The sequence below is a fragment of the Nyctereutes procyonoides genome, unplaced genomic scaffold (genome assembly GCF_905146905.1).
Source record: "Nyctereutes procyonoides isolate TBG_1078 unplaced genomic scaffold, NYPRO_anot_genome, whole genome shotgun sequence".
NCBI classification, from domain to species: Eukaryota; Metazoa; Chordata; class Mammalia; order Carnivora; family Canidae; genus Nyctereutes; species Nyctereutes procyonoides.
In genome coordinates this window covers 22,253,899-22,269,887 of record NW_026575020.1, presented here as the reverse complement: position 1 = coordinate 22,269,887, position 15,989 = coordinate 22,253,899, and the positions used below count along the sequence as shown (strand labels likewise).

Genomic DNA, 15,989 nt, shown 5'->3' with positions numbered 1-15,989 from the left:
TTTTGATTTTGAAATACTATTCTTTTTTTTTTAAGATTTTGATTCATGAGAGACACAGAGAGAGAGAGAGAGAGAGAGAGAGAGAGAGAGAGAGAGGGGCAGAGACATAGGCAGAGGGAGAAGCAGGCTCCATGCAGGGAGCCCAACGTGGACTCGACTCCGGGTCTCCAGGATTACGCTCTGGGCTGAAGGCAGCACTAAACCACTGAGCCACCCAGACTGCCCGAAAGTACTGTTCTTAACAGAATGGGAAATAGATGGATACCTCCTTAATGTGCTCAAATGTATCTACTTCATAGCATGCATAAATAAAACTCACTAGAAGCCTTCTCAGTAAATTCAGGAACATTTGAAGGATGTCCAGTATCACCACCCTAAGAAATTTCACAAGGGAGGCTTTACAGCAGTGTGGTCCCCTCCCCAAAACATGATTGCCAGTTTGAGGGCAGTGGCCCAGAAGTACTGAAATAAGAACAAGAAGAAATTTTCCCATGTGCCATCTGAAAAGCATGCTGAATCTTCAATGCTTCTGTATACTTTTAACCAAACATTATATACAACATGCTTAAATACTGCGGGTGTATTGATAAAAATAGGTAGCCTTATTTTTGTATAATATTCTCACAGTATCAGTTTGTCAGCAGAATGACAAATATATTTTGAAATTAAAAAAGAAAGATTTTATTTATTTACTCATGAGAGACACACAGAGAGGCAGAGATAGAAGCAGAAGGAGAAGCAGGTTCTCCGCAAGGAGCCTGGTGTTAGATCTGACCCCAGACCTCAGGATCATGACCTGAGCCAAAGACACTCAACCACTGAGCCACCCAGGCATCCCTTATTTTGAATTTTTAAAAAAGATCACCAACTCCCCTATAATTCTCTCCTGAACTCCACGTAAAATTGGAAACAATCACACATGAATTAAGCCCACATTTTGAATATTTTCTCTTACTAGCTTGAGGGCCTTTTCCTCCTTCCTCAGCTTTATCATAACCTCTTTCTCACACTCCTTATTTTCCACCCTTTTTCTCCAGTCATTCCTTTGTTCCCCCATATCTGGCTTATGAAATTGTGCCAAGTTTGCTATGGCCTAATAATCAAACCACTACCATATTTGAATCAGGAAGCTACCAGACAAGTAAAAATAAAACTCTGGGAGCCTCTGGACCATACGAGGCCAACAGATCTGAATACTTAGAGTGTGAAGCTTCTAGTATTTCCAACCTAAACATGTCTATAGTTTCACAAGAGAAATTTACCAACTGACTTTAGACTCAAACTTGACTGTGGACTCCACAGTTCCTAGTGCCATGGGTGCTACAAGTTCTGGGCCACATATAGGATGAAATAAAAGCTGGAAAACTCATAGCATGTAGTGTGAAGCAAGTCAGGGGGCTAGCATGATTTAAATTTCCAAAGGACTGGCAGCTGTCGCATTTGTGAGCTTAAATGCAATCACAGGGTACCCACAAACTGCTTGGAGGAAAATGATTAAAGCTTTAAGATACTACTTTAAGAGAGAAGGTCTATGTTTAGTAGCCTTCAGGATGTGACATAAGAAGGGCCTTGACCTCTTAACTACACTATAGCACACTGGAAAGGATAATTCTATTCCTAGAGCTAGGATCAAAGCTGTGTGATCTGAAACAGTCCCAGTATGTCATATGGTGACTAATTAAGTTCTCTATTTACAATCAACTATAGATACCCTTTAAGAAAGGGCTATTTTCCCAAATGAAGATGAATTCAAAAAAGCACCTATCTGTCCTATAGATGGGTCAAGAAACCCATTCTTCAAATCCATTAACCTATTCCAAATTTGTTAATGGCCACACAAAAGAGAATCTTCCCTCATATTTTCTATTTCCCTTTGAGAATCCATCTTTCATATCATCTTATATGACAGTTTTGATCTTGGCCTGATCAAAGTGACAGTGTCACTCCTTAAAGTAAAAACATAAATTTAAAACTATATACGTACCAAAAAGGGAGAGTTTCTTGAGAGGATCCATTACCCATTCCTTTCCCAAGACAGCAACATATTTTAAACAGAATGTGTACAGAATATTAGAGAATCATGATTCTTTGTAATGCATCTGGTGTGATATTTTCATAAAAAATTTTATTAGAAATTATTGTCTTCCTCAAGGTTTCCCCAACTATGCAACAAATGAATGTCTTATTTTCTGAGAATTAATGAACATAATACATAGAAGACAAATGATAAAAAAGCCAAAACCAGTCAAGTCCAAGTTGAAAAAGGAAAAAGGCTACAAAAAAACCAACTTGACAGATTAGCCTCACAACACACTTACTCATTACACACGTCAACTCAGCCCCACGTGCTGCTGAGCTGACTACTGATCTCTCAGCACCTCCTTGCTTAAAGCTATAATTGAGAAAACTTTAAATAGTTCTTCAGTGCTGCCTAGAAACACCATCTTATCCGATTTCTCATTCAAATGTGATGTAAGGAACACACACAGACTCATATGTAGAGGGTAAGTGAAGCAATTATGTATTATGAAAGGAACAGAAGTATGGTCTTAAAAAAATCTCACTGGCTATCCCGATTCATTTCTTTTAGACATAAAAAATGTGTACACAACAATTGGGGTTTTGTATAAAAGCTCTTTTCAATATTCAGGCAAAACATTCAGGTTTTAGGTCATTCAGAAAGGGTGTTTATAAGAATAAAAATATCTAGTGCTTCAGTGAGTAGTCCAGCTCTTTCATGCATCAGCTGGTGGGAGCATAAATTGGTCCAATCTTTCCAGAAGCTGTATGACAATGGGTACAGAAAATCTTAAAAGTGTGTATCTTTTAAACCAAAAATTTCTGTCTGAGAATTTATTATAAGAAAATAATCAAGGATAATGACATGTGCTTACAAGTAGTAATAACAGTATGAGTAGTAATGACAATAGCTAATATGTATTGAACTCTGGGTTAGGCACGGCTCTAGATAAGCAGAGCTGTGCACTGTAGTGGGACCTACAGAATGAAAAACAAGAAAAACCTAAACATCCAGTGATAGCAGATTGACTAAGGAAGCTCTAATAAATCAAATTAAGGACAAAGAAGGCTCTTATAAATACACAAATAATGTTTACTCATGTAAAGATTGGACAAAAAAGTATTACATAACTAGGTGACATGATTTCATTTATATTTAATATAAAAATTGTATTTTAAAGCTATAAAATTATTTGTATATTTTTCATTTTTCTGCATGAATTTGTATTGCTACTACTTAGGTACTACAAAACTAATAAAAGTCTTTGAACTCTAGATGATTCCTTTTTCTTTTTGAAGGACTTATCTATTCATTTTAGAGAGAGAGCAAGTGAGCAAGAAAGCAAGCACAGGGCCGAGGGAGAGGGAGAGAGAATCTCAAGCAGACTCTGCACTGAGCATGGAGCCAGCATGGGGTGCAATCCCACGACCCTGAGATCATGACCTAAGTTGAAACCAAAAGTTGGATGCTTAATGGACTGAACCACCTAGGCACTCCTAAGATGGTTATTTCTTGTTTAAAGATTTATTTATTCATTTGAGAGGGGGTAGGATGGGGTAGAAGGAGAGTCTTAGGCAGACTCTGTAGTTAGTGTGGAACCTGACATAATCAATCCCAGAACTCCAGAGATTACAACCTAAACTGAAACTAAGAGTTGGACATTCCACTGACTGTGCATCTAGGTGCCCCTAGGATGGTCTTTCTTTAAAAAACAAACAAATCAACAACAACATCAAAAACGCCCCAAAAAACCAACATATTTGTAACAATTTCATAATCTCCTAAAATGCCAAGCATATGACCAAGTATATAAAGATGAACAAGATACACTAAACAAATTATCTGTAATTCTTGATACTGAATACTTAGAGGTTTATATAGTTACAGTGTGGAAATACACACTTTTTTATGAATCAGAAAGTAATCCAATTTGTATCTTTTCTGTAATCTCTGGTTTTGCAGTTTGTTCCTCTAAGAATAACAATTTTGGAGGTTCTGGTTTTAGTTAACATAATTGATTTTGCCACTTCCAACTTGCCGTTAAATCTCTCTGGAGGTACAGAAAAGGTGAGATAATAACCTGAAAGCTAGGTTCTCACACGTTAGAACCTGTAACACAGTATGATATTGGCATAGGAATTGCCAAAGGAATAAAATGGTAAGTCCTGAAAATAGACTCAAGTATATATGGGAATTTATTGTTAGACAAAAGCAGACTTTTAATTTAGTGGAAAAAAGAAGAATTTTTAAATAAACTGAATTAGAATAGCTTGCTTTTAACTTGGAACAACAGAGTTGGACCCTTATATAATACCAATTATAAAAACTAAATCCCGGATCCATAACTTTCTTGAAGAAACTCAAAGATCAAAGAAAAAAAGATAAGAAATATTAAGTGGAAAATTTCATGTCAAAGAGTATATTTTAAATGGATTCAAATGACAAATGATAGCTTAGGAAAAATAATTGCAATACATAAAGAGATAACAGCTCCCACAAGTTCATAAGAAAAAGACAAACAACCCAAGAGAAAAATGGGCCACGGATACAAATAAGCAAATAACTGAAGAGGCAATCCAAAAAGGACAATAAACATACCCTCATGAAGAGTCATGGGAATACAAAATTAAAGTAGACATGAGTTACTACTTCTTACTCATAAGAATGGAAAGAGTCCAAAAGCCTGGTAAAAGTCACTGTAGTTAAAAAAACATTAGGGAAAAGAAGTTCACTTATGTTGTGGGCTACACAACGTGAACTGTTAGTATGTATGATGATTACAAACATGTACACCCTTCAAGCAATAATCTTTCTCATGGGAATCCAGTGCATAGAATGAAGGCTTTAGCACAGAAGTATCTAGTACACAGGATGAAGTATTCCTACATGTATAAGGAAGTCAATTAAAGTTATGGGAAGATAGTGGGAGTATATAGAAAGGAGTTAACACAGCAGGCCTGAGACTGTATCCTTAGAAAAGCCTGATTCCAAAGTTGGCCCTTGGCCAGTGTCTGCAAACTTGACTGGGTAGTTTTATATGCTGATATAAAACCTTCCGTAAATGATAAGAGTGGCTCTATTTGGTTATATTGCTTGTGCAAACAACAGGATTTATGCTGCATATCTGATTTCCTTCTCAAGTCTGGGATTTCAGCACATGTTAGTCAGAGGGTGCCTACATAACCAATCCCCAGTAAAAACTTTGAGCACTGAGTCTCTAATGATCTCCCCTGGTAGACAGCACTTAGCACGTGTTGTCACAATTCATTTCTGAAGGAATTAAGCATGTCCTATGCAACTCCACTGGGAGAGAACTCTTGGAAGCTCGTTCCTGGTTTCCTCCAGATTTTGCCCCATGTGCCTTTTCCCTTTGCTGATTTTGCTTTGTATCCTTTTGCGGTAATAAATTTAATTCATGAGTACAACTATATGCTGAGCCCTGTGAATCCTTCTGGTGAATTACCAAAATTGGAAGTGGTCTTAGGGACTCTTTGACATACGTGGCAGGACGAGATGTGGGCAGAGAAGGTAAATATTGGAAAAAGAGTAACAAAATCTTATTTAAAAAAAAAGAGAAATGTGCTCATAAAAAAAATCACCACACGAATTATCTCATTTATATCATAGTACATGTTGATATGCGCAGAAAGATATTAGAAAGGATGACCACCACAACGTTAATGGCTTGTGATCTCTGGATGGTGGGATTTTAGGTGATTTTCCATGGTTTCTCTTACACTTTTCTATATGATTTGAATTTGTTTTTGCAATAAGTAATGCTTTAATTGTATAATCATACAATTAAAAAAGATAAAGCTATTTTTAATTTAAAAAGGAAAAATAAAAGTCAATTTTTGGAGATTCTGGTTTAAGATAGCATTTTCTGGGATGCCTGGGGGGCTCAGCGGCTGAGCCTTGCCTTTGGCTCAGGGCATGATCCCGGAATCCCTGGATCAAGTCCCACATCGGGCTCCCTGCATGGAGCCTGCTTCTCCCTCTACCTATGTCTCTGCCTCTCCCTTTCTCTCTCTCATGAATAAATAAATAAAATCTTAAAAAAAAAAAAAAGCATCTCTTGATGCTGCCTCCCCTAACTTCCTGTTCCATTTCTGTAAGGTTACAGAAGAAAATAAAAATAAACAGCACATGAAAAGGTATGTGACTAATGACCTATTCCTAGAAGCTGAGAGAAATTTCCAATAATTTTATGGCCCGTGGAGTTGATTTAAAGAACAAATCATTAGATCACCTATAGTCTGCCTGAGAATTCAGAGGAAAATCCTTATTTTATTTCCTGCTCCACTGCTTTATGGTTCAGAAATTCAAGATCTACAACACTGAGCAGACTGGACAGCTCTTCTCCCATGGCTTAGGTGATAGCTTTTGAAGTAGACATCCTTTCTCCTTTAGCATCTCCCTTTTCTAAATAGAAATCATGATTTCTCACCAGAAGGAAAGCAGAGGTGCTGTAGAGAGGACAGAGAAAGGAAGAACTGTAGTAGGTGTGCATACCTACTATGCAAGAGTTGGCTCACGGGGCTGGGCATGCAATCTATGACTAGCAGAGCTGTAAGATGAAAGCCTGTGGGACGCGTCAACTGTGGAGGAAGCGAACAAACTGCGACAGGAGATGTAAGAACAGGATTCTACCAGCAACAACGTGGACAGAAAGTTCAAGGTAGGCAACTATACAATGTATTATCCATAATTATCCATATCAAAAGTGACACTTTTGAGAGCAAAAGGGGTACGAGAGACAACAGTCATAAACCAGGACTGTACCAAATGAACGGGGAGGGAGGGTCACTCTCGTCAGGGCCAAACCCTGAGCCTGTGTCAATCTCTTCAAGGGGTATAAAGAAGAAAAGCAAAGTTTTGGATCTGCCAAAAGAACAACAGCAAAATACCATTGGTAAGTATTGAAGATCAAAATAAAGGATTTGAATATATGGAAGAACAGATATGTGAAAATAATTCACCATGGCAAACAGAAAACAGACACCCAACCTGCGTAAAACAGAACTGAGCAAAAGCAATACAAAAAAACTCAGTTAAGAGAAGGAAATTGTCTCAGGATGAAATAGAATTTAGTACTCCATTTTGAGAGATTTTCCGAAGTTCTTGAAAAAAATAAATAAAAGAGACCAAAACTTAGAAACAATTGGAAGGGAAGAAAAAAAAAAGTTCATTATTTGCACATGATATAATCACTTCCCCAGAAAAACTAACAATCAACAAGGTCTCACTCTGGATACAGGTAAGTCAACAGAAGCCCGTATTATTTCTCTGTATCAACACCAGGATATAGAATAAAAAATTCATAGCAGTAACAAAAACAATAAGGAATTAACCATGAATTGACCCTGAAGGCCTTTCTAAATCTAAAGGTCAAAGAATTGATTTAAATAAGCCTATTCTGTACTCTTCAGATGATTTAATATTGTAAAAATGTTAATTCTTTCAAATTAATCTATAAATTCAATGCAATCCTAATAAAAATTATTGTTGAATTTAATGAACCCAATAAACACACATTAACATTTATGTTGCATAATAAGGTATATATGTAAATTAATCCACCTTCATAAAGAGTAAGAAAAAGATGACTTCTCCTACTAAACACTAAGACATACTGTAATAAAAACAATGTGGCATCATTGTAAAAAAATGGCAATGGTATAAATAAACATTCGGAGACAGAATATATACACATGACAACATATGATAAATGTGGCACCACAAATCAAACTGAAAAGGACATATTGTTTAGTAGATGGTACTGAGAAAATGGTTCACCATATAGAATAAAATTGGATTCCTGTGCAAAACCACATATATAGGTAGGTTCTAAATGGATTCAAGACTTAAATGTGGAAGATGAAAGTATACAGTTCAGAGGAGAAAACAGAGGCTAGTATCTTTGTGACCTGAGGACAAGGAAAGCCCTGTCCAACAAAATTTAAGACGAAGACGAAGAATTGAAGAATTTGATGATGTCAAAATTAAGGATTCTCTTCAGGGCTCCTGGGTGGCTCAGTCATTGGGCATTCAACTCTTGGTTTATGCTCAGGTTATGATCTCAGGGTTGTGAGATCAAGCCCTGTGTCAGGCTGTGTCCACACTGGAGCCTGCTTAAAGTCTCTCTCTCCCTCTCTGCCCTGCCGCCCTCTCCCTCTTTAAAAAAAAAAATGTATTTAAAGTGTCTAACAATGTAAGTGATTAATGTCCAAAATACTCAAGGAATTCCTGCTTGTTAACAAGAAAATGATACCAGCTCCAGGAGAAAAATGGAAAAAGGATACAATCCAGCAGTTTATAGGAAGAAAGCAAATACACATTTAATGAGATGCTCAGGCTCAATGGTAACCAGAGAAATACAATGTAAAGCAACAGTGAGATATCATTGTACGTATTAGTCTTGCAAAACTGAGGTGACTGGATGCTACTAGTCAGGATGTGGGCACACAGTAACTCCCTGAGTGAGCTGGTGCAAACTGGCAGTCCTTCCGGGGAAAAAACAGGCACTACTTAGACCAATCGGGTCTGTGTACACCCTCTGACCCAGCAACTTTTCTCCTGGTATATATCCCATAGAAAATATACATCTCACAGAGACACAGTATTTTTAAAAAGTTACATATATAATTTTTTAATATTAAAATTGTTCATATGGAAGGCTTGGAAATGGGTATGGCGGATAAAAACAAAACAAAACAGGAGTGAGTGAATGAAGTAAGAAGCGCCCCCCCCACCACCACACACACACTGAATAATGATGATTGCTACTGTGATCTAATGAGCTTTAAGTCAGCACTCCCACTCCTCAAATTCTGGTGCTGGGTAATGATGGTGAGCAGGGGTGTTAAACACATTGGCAAAACTTTTGAATTACAAGATTAAAAACAAGTTCTTTACCCAGTAAGGCTGAGGGAAAAACCCCAGTTAATTATAAGAGATAAAAAGTTGGCTGCTTCAGAATCTCTCCAACTTTAAATACCAGAAGATAAAACATCTCGAGTTTTGAGGATAGAATAATTTTGAGTTCAGGCAGCCAAATAAATTTTCCATGTGTGAAGGCAACAGAAAACATTCTAAGATATGCATAGGTACAAAGAATATGCCATTGTGAACATCAAAGAAAACATCCAACGAATTTTTAAGAACATAAAAGCAAGACCCGATCCTTATATATAAAATATAAAATTACCTTTTGTAGAAAGAGGACAATCCTTATGAGCATCTGGGCACGGAGTTCTTCCAAGGTAAACAGTGTTCGGGGTGTTCGAATGAAAATTTTGGTTTTCCCATAAGCTACGTCATCCTGAAAACCACAATGTTCAATTAGCTTCTTGACAGCCTCTTTGTCTGAATGGAGGTCATGGTTGGGCCAGGTGAATTCAGAGATCATCTTGTATCTGTGTGAAAAATGAACAGGGTACACATTAAGAGAGAGAAACCTTATGGTCTCAATAGATGCAGAAAGACAATTTAATAAATTTAAGACACTTCAAAGATGGAAAAAAAAACCCTTAATAATGAATTCTATTCATTAAGCTGATAAGAGATGTAGAAAAAGACTTTAATAAGAAACAACACTCCTCATGATAAAGACTCTTACTAAAGTAACGATAGAAGGGTACTTCCTTAATCTAGTACAGGCTAATTTACCAAGAACCTACAGCAAATATCATTCGTAAAATGGGTAACCTTTACAAATTCTCTTTATGCACAGAAATAAGACAAGGATGCCTCAATCATGGGTTTTCCAGCCAGCATAGAGAGACCAATAAATAAACTGGTATGATTGGGGAAGGAACAAAATTAACATTATTTATAAGTCACTTCAAAGGAAATGAAGCAGATATTTGGGTGAAAACTATTACCACTAAAAGAAAATTAAGCATGTAAGATCAATATACAAAAACCATTTGTGTTTCTAGGTACAAGTAGCCAAGTTGGCTTCTTGTAAGGCAGCTTGCTACACACCAGCTTCTTCATGAGTGAAAATGAGTAAGATGGAAGTCATAGGGTCACAGCCTTCTTTCAAAAGTGACCTTCTATTACTTTTGCCAAATTCCATTTTTCTAGAAGTAAATAATTAGGGCTAGCCCACATTCAAGGGAAGGGTACTGCAAAGGGCATGATGATGAGTGCCAAGAGGTGGGAACACTGTGACCATCCAAGAAGGCTGCCAACCACAGTACTTCTCCCCCCCCCCCAATGCCAAGCTGTTTAACACATCTAGCCAAGTCCAGTAATTCTTTTCCTATACTGCATCTGAATTTTAATCCATATAGGAAAGGCTCCTCTTCCCACTCAGATTACAGAGTAATTCATTTACCTATTCTTCTAGTAGTCAGATGTTTTCACTGTTTACATTTAAATCTTTCATCCACTTTATTTTGGTATACAGTGTGAGGTGTGGATCCAATCTTACCTTCTGACAAGTGGCTACCCAGTTGTTCCAACACTATTTACTGAAAAGTGATTTAATATGGCATTTTAATCATATGCTATGCTTTCATATGTACTTCAGTATAATTCTGGACACCCTGGTCTGTTTCACTGCCGTCTGTCCAGCTCTGCATCAGTTCCATGTGGTTTTAATTAGATGTCTTAAGTATATTTTAATATCTGGTGGTCTCTTCTCATCCTTTTCTTTACTTTAAATTTTTTTAAAGATTTATTTATTTATTCATGAGAGACACACACAGAGAGAGGCAGAGACACAGGCAGAGTTTTGGAAAAGCAGGCTTCTCGCCGGAGCTCAAAGTGGGACTCGATCCCGATCCCGGGATCATGCCCTGAGCCAAAGGCAGACGCTCAACTGCTGAGCCACTCAGGCGTCCCTCATCTTTTTCTTTTTAAAAGGTCTTTTTCTAGCTATTCCTGCCTGCTTATTTTTCTATGTGAACCTTAGAATCAATTTACATAGTTCCAGGGGAAAACAATCACAAAACAAACAGATCCTTGCTGGTATTTTTATTGGGTTCCCACATTAAAGCCATTAAATCTGTCTATGATGTTGAACCATCCTAAGAACAAGGGATGTCTTTCCACTTGTTCAAGTCTACTTTTGTGCCCCTTGGGAGTCTTTAAATGGTCTTCATAGGGCTTCACACATTTCTTGCTGAGATAATAGGTACCTAAATGGCTTCTGATCCCTTCTTCTTGATGGATCTCTCATTTCTTAGCTTCCATGACAGCGTGATCTCCCTGATTTCCTTCTGTCTCTCTGGATATTTCTTCTCAATCTCATTTTCTGGCTACTGCTCCTCCATTACCGGAACCCCAAATGTTGGAGTACCCCAAGGTCCATAACAGATTATCTTCTATGTACGACCTCCCCATGTCACCTCATCTATTCCATCCACTTTATTTTGCAATTCATGAATTTATTATCCATAGCCCAGCTCTCAGTTCTGAGCTGCAGATGTATATACACAATGCCTAAATAACTCTTGAGGGCGTGTTACATTTCTCTTTCACTTTCCCACCTCAACACCCTCAGTTACTAAAGCCAGAATTGTTATTTGATCCCTTCTCTTTTCTATCAGTCCTTCTAATTCATCATCAAATCCTACTGGGTCTACCTCTGAAATATACTTAAAATTCAACTACTCTTGTCTTTACTGCCACAGTTCTAATCCAAGCCACCATCAAGCTTACTACAATAGGCTCCCAAATTGTTTTCCAGTTCCTTCCCAATCCATTCTGCTAACTCAGCTGCTACAGTACATTCCTAGAATGCCTTACCTCATTTTTATCTTTTACTGCTCTCCTGCGTCAGCACTATGTACTCTAATCACATTGGCCTTCTTTAGGGTCCTGTAGTGTGGTTGCCTCTTCCTTGCATCAGAGCTTTTGCCTTATGTTGTTCCCGTTGCCTGGAATGCTTTTTAATCTACTACTTCAAAGGCTGGCTCCTTCTTATCCTTTAGTCTTTTACTGATATTCTTTCATCAACCATCAATCCCCATTATTTCTCTCTATACATTGGAAAGCCTACCACTCCCTTGCCAGATAGGCAGAGAAACAGAAACCAAATGAAAGAGTTCAAATATGAAGGGAGAGGTAATATCACGTGAAAAAAGGAAACAAAATCAGGATCATCCCAAATTCGTTGTAGAGCCAGAATAAGATCCAACATTTGGGCTATAGTACAGGTAGTAATGGGGTGTTTGTAGTAATGGGGTGTTTGAAGTTTTAGGCATATGACAGAAGCTGGAAATAACCACCTGCCACAATGCTCAGCGTAGGCATTCTTCCTTTCTTCCCAATGGTGAAATGACATGACCCCAGTTCTCCCACAAACTAGCATCCTGAACTTGTGAATTAAAAAGCTGAATTCGGGATCCCTGGGTGGCGCAGCGGTTTGGCGCCTGCCTTTGGCCCAGGGCGCGATCCTGGAGACCTGGGATAGAATCCCACGTCGGGCTCCCGGCGCATGGAGCCTGCTTCTCCCTCTGCCTATGTCTCTGCCTCTCTCTCTCTCTCTGTGACTATCATAAATAAATAAAAATTAAAAAAAAATAAAAAGCTGAATTCATCTGCTTCCTGACAACTAGTATTATCTCCCTGAAAGACTTGAACAGCTTTTAAGGTTATCAGAACATTTAAAATCCTTCTCTCTCTTTTTTCAATAAAAGAAATGAAAATAAAGAAAAGTGACAAGTAAAAATTTAGGTTCAAATCTATCTTTAATAAACCTGTAGAATCTAAAAGCAAAAACTGACAGTGGAAAAATCTTTCTTTTTCTTTTAAATTGTGGTAAAATTTACATACAGTAAAGGCACACCTTCAGGTATATAGTTCAACAAATTTTGAACATTTTAGTACCATGAGTCCAATACACACTGTATGTTAGTTTAACTGTATGTTAAACTACCAAATTTTGAACATTTTAGTACCATGAGTCCAATACACACTGTATGTTAGTTTAACCACTTCCACTGCTAGTTAGTTTAACTGGTATGACAATAAAATAACATGGCAATTTCTCAATCTGAACAAATTCATTTTATGTAAAGTAGAAGATAAAGTCTGCAGAGTAGAAACAGGCTCTTTTCCCAGATGCACACTCCACGGTCTCACACAGCACCCTTCCTGGATGACTCTATAGAGACGACCTATTCTCAACTTACATAATCATCAATTAGACAGACTTGTCTTGCCAATTCTGTCTTTTAAAAGGTAGGTTTAACACATGTATTTTGATTATTAACATGTGTCCAATGTCTCAACTTTTAAAATATTTTCTATTAGGTACACTTTCTTGCCGCTGCTTTTTATTGTTCTTATCTTGGATATTGAGTTTTATTTCATTTTATTTTCTCCTTTGATTTGAAAGCCATCTGTTCAATTGGGAGCCAATACACTGATGGTAAGCTCAGAAGGCAACTGCCTGAGTTCAAATCAGGCTCCTAAAGGCCACTATTTGGCTCTGTGACCTGGGGTTACTCAACCTTTCTGTACCTCCATTTCCTCATCTGCATAAAAATGGAAGGTACCATCCTTGCCTTATCTGGTTGTCACCTTCAGTGACTTACTACTTGTAGGGCTCTCAAAGCAGTGCAAATCTCTCCTTCCTTGATGAGACTGTGTTTATCTCCTTGTAAGCCCTACCTATCCTGAATGGTCTGCCATTGTCTGCCTTTAAAAATCCTTCCTCTTCCTCTCTTTAAATAAAGATGGGGCTAAGTTATACCCAAAGCTCAACCTATAGACTATTTCCTCAGAACCTTGCAGAAAACACCAAACAAAAATACCATTTTAAAAGAGGTGTATTTTTTTTTTCTTTTAGAATGTAAGCTCCACAAGAGCAGGGACAATGTTTTCTGTATGTTCTATTGTGCCTAGTACACTGTAAATGCTCAATAAATATTGATGATGGGAGGCAGTGAGTCTTGATGATAAGGTTGAGAAACTGAAATAAAAAAAAAAAAAAGGCAGTGCCTGGGATATATAGTGAGCACTTCACATTGTTAGCCACTGTTATTATCATTGTCTTAAAATTTTTAATATATAAAAAGTATATTTTTATATGAAAATATATGATTATTTTTTCCTGTCTAGTTAATTATCATCTTTATCTTTTCCATAAACAGTACAAAAGTCTTTACTTCTCTGTATTTTTCACTTCAATTTTCATTTTTGTTCAATTTTTACCAAAGGCTTTTTCCCACTTACAATGGACACGTTTAGATCTTAAAAATAGTTTCACTAATTTATTTATTTAATATTAGTGTTTGCATTCCATTTTTCTCTTCTGCATTTGTTTTTTCCTTTTGCTCTAGAAGATTTTTCAGAGAGGATCTCTGAATAGTAAACTTTTTGAGCCTATATATGTCAGAAAATATTTTTATTGTACTCACACTCTTAAATTATAATTTGGCATAGAATGAAATTCTTTTTTTTTTTTAAGATTTATTTATTTGAGAGAGAGAAAGAGAGAGAGAGCCTGTGTGAGTAGGGGAGGGGTAGAGGGGGGAGAGGGGAGAGGGGGGAGTGAGGAAGAGAGAGGGAGAAGGGAGAAAGAAAGAGAAAGAGAGAGTCCTCAAGCAAGCTCCCCACTGAGTATGGAGCCCAAAGCTTGGGATCATGACCTGAGCCTAAATCAAGAGCTGGCTGCTTAACCGACTAAGCCACCCGGGCATCCCCAGCATAGAATAAAATTCTAAGCATTAAGTTCATCCCCTGTCACTATGAAGATATTGCTGCTTTGTCTGTCTGCATCAAATGCTGCTAATGAGAAGTCTGATGTCTGTATGATTCTCACTCCCTGGTAGTACTTTGTCTTTTCCTGGGAGCTCTAAGTATTTTCTTTTATCTCTAACATTCTAAAAGTGACCATAAGGTATGTTTCATTTTTTAAGGATTCACATGCTTTACACTCAGTATATTCTTTCAATTTGAAGACTGTTGTCTTTTTCTGGTTCAGGAAAATTCCTGGCCACTATTTGTTCAAATAGTGCTCCTCCCCTCTTCTCTCTCTTTCCTTTAGATGCTCCTGTTGAACAAGTGCTGGCACTTCTGGATCGACCTTACACACTGCCTGAATTTCAGCATTTCCCATCTCTTTTACTTTGTGATGAGATCTGCAAAAACTCTTCAACTTGATCTTCCAGTTTACCAATTTGTTTTTAAAAAAAGGTTTACTGTAATTTTTTTAAATTGTGGTAAAATTTACATACAGTAAAGGCACACCTTCAGGTATACAGTTCAACAAATTTTGAAAAATGTATACACCCATGAAACTGACACCCCATCAAGATGCAGAACATCTGCATAATCTCAGAGAGTGCCTCCTTCTCCTTTCCCGTCAGTTCCCCCACTCCACTCCGGAACCAACCACAGTTCTGATGGCTATCTGTTCTTGAACTCCACATAAGTGGCAGCATGAAGGATATATTCTTTCATGACTATCTTTTTTTGACATGATGTGTCATTCATTTATGTTGCTACATCAGCCATTCATCCCCTTAGCTGGCACTGTAATCATACGACATGTTGCTGACTCATTCTCCTACTGATGGACAATGCTCTCTTCAGTTGTGTTTAATCTGATTTTCATTTTCCAAATCTCTAATTATTCTTTCCAGTAATTACCTGTTCTTGTTTCTGACTTCATATTCTTATTCTAGGATCATAATTTTCTCCTTTATATCTCTGAAAATATTAAGTAGGCTTATTCCAGTGCCATTTACTCCTTGCTCTGGTTCCTTGGGGGTAAGGTTTGATATTTATTGAGCTAACTGTCTCTTTTTCATGGTCTGGTCTTTCTCAGACGTTTTGCTGTTATCTTGTCTACTTCTACATGTCCTTCTGTGTACATCCCAGCTTTGGTTGGTCTTTTAAAACATGGCTACTTTTGCTTCCTGGGTGTTGGCCATCATGCCTACAATGTCCCCTTTGCAGCTATGGAGGTGTCACTTGTCCTGACCATTGCAGCTACCTCCTGGTGCTGTAG

General features: G+C 37.5%; 1 protein-coding gene across 1 annotated transcript in view; it reads right to left on the bottom strand.

Annotated features, from left to right (window-relative positions):
* Positions 1-15,989, bottom strand: part of MYO1D (myosin ID) — a 326,201-nt gene that overhangs the window by 170,046 nt on the left and 140,166 nt on the right. The window contains exon 16 of the mRNA XM_055323846.1: positions 9,228-9,435. Coding sequence (XP_055179821.1) covers positions 9,228-9,435 — 208 coding nt within the window. The remainder of the gene's footprint in view (positions 1-9,227; positions 9,436-15,989) is intronic.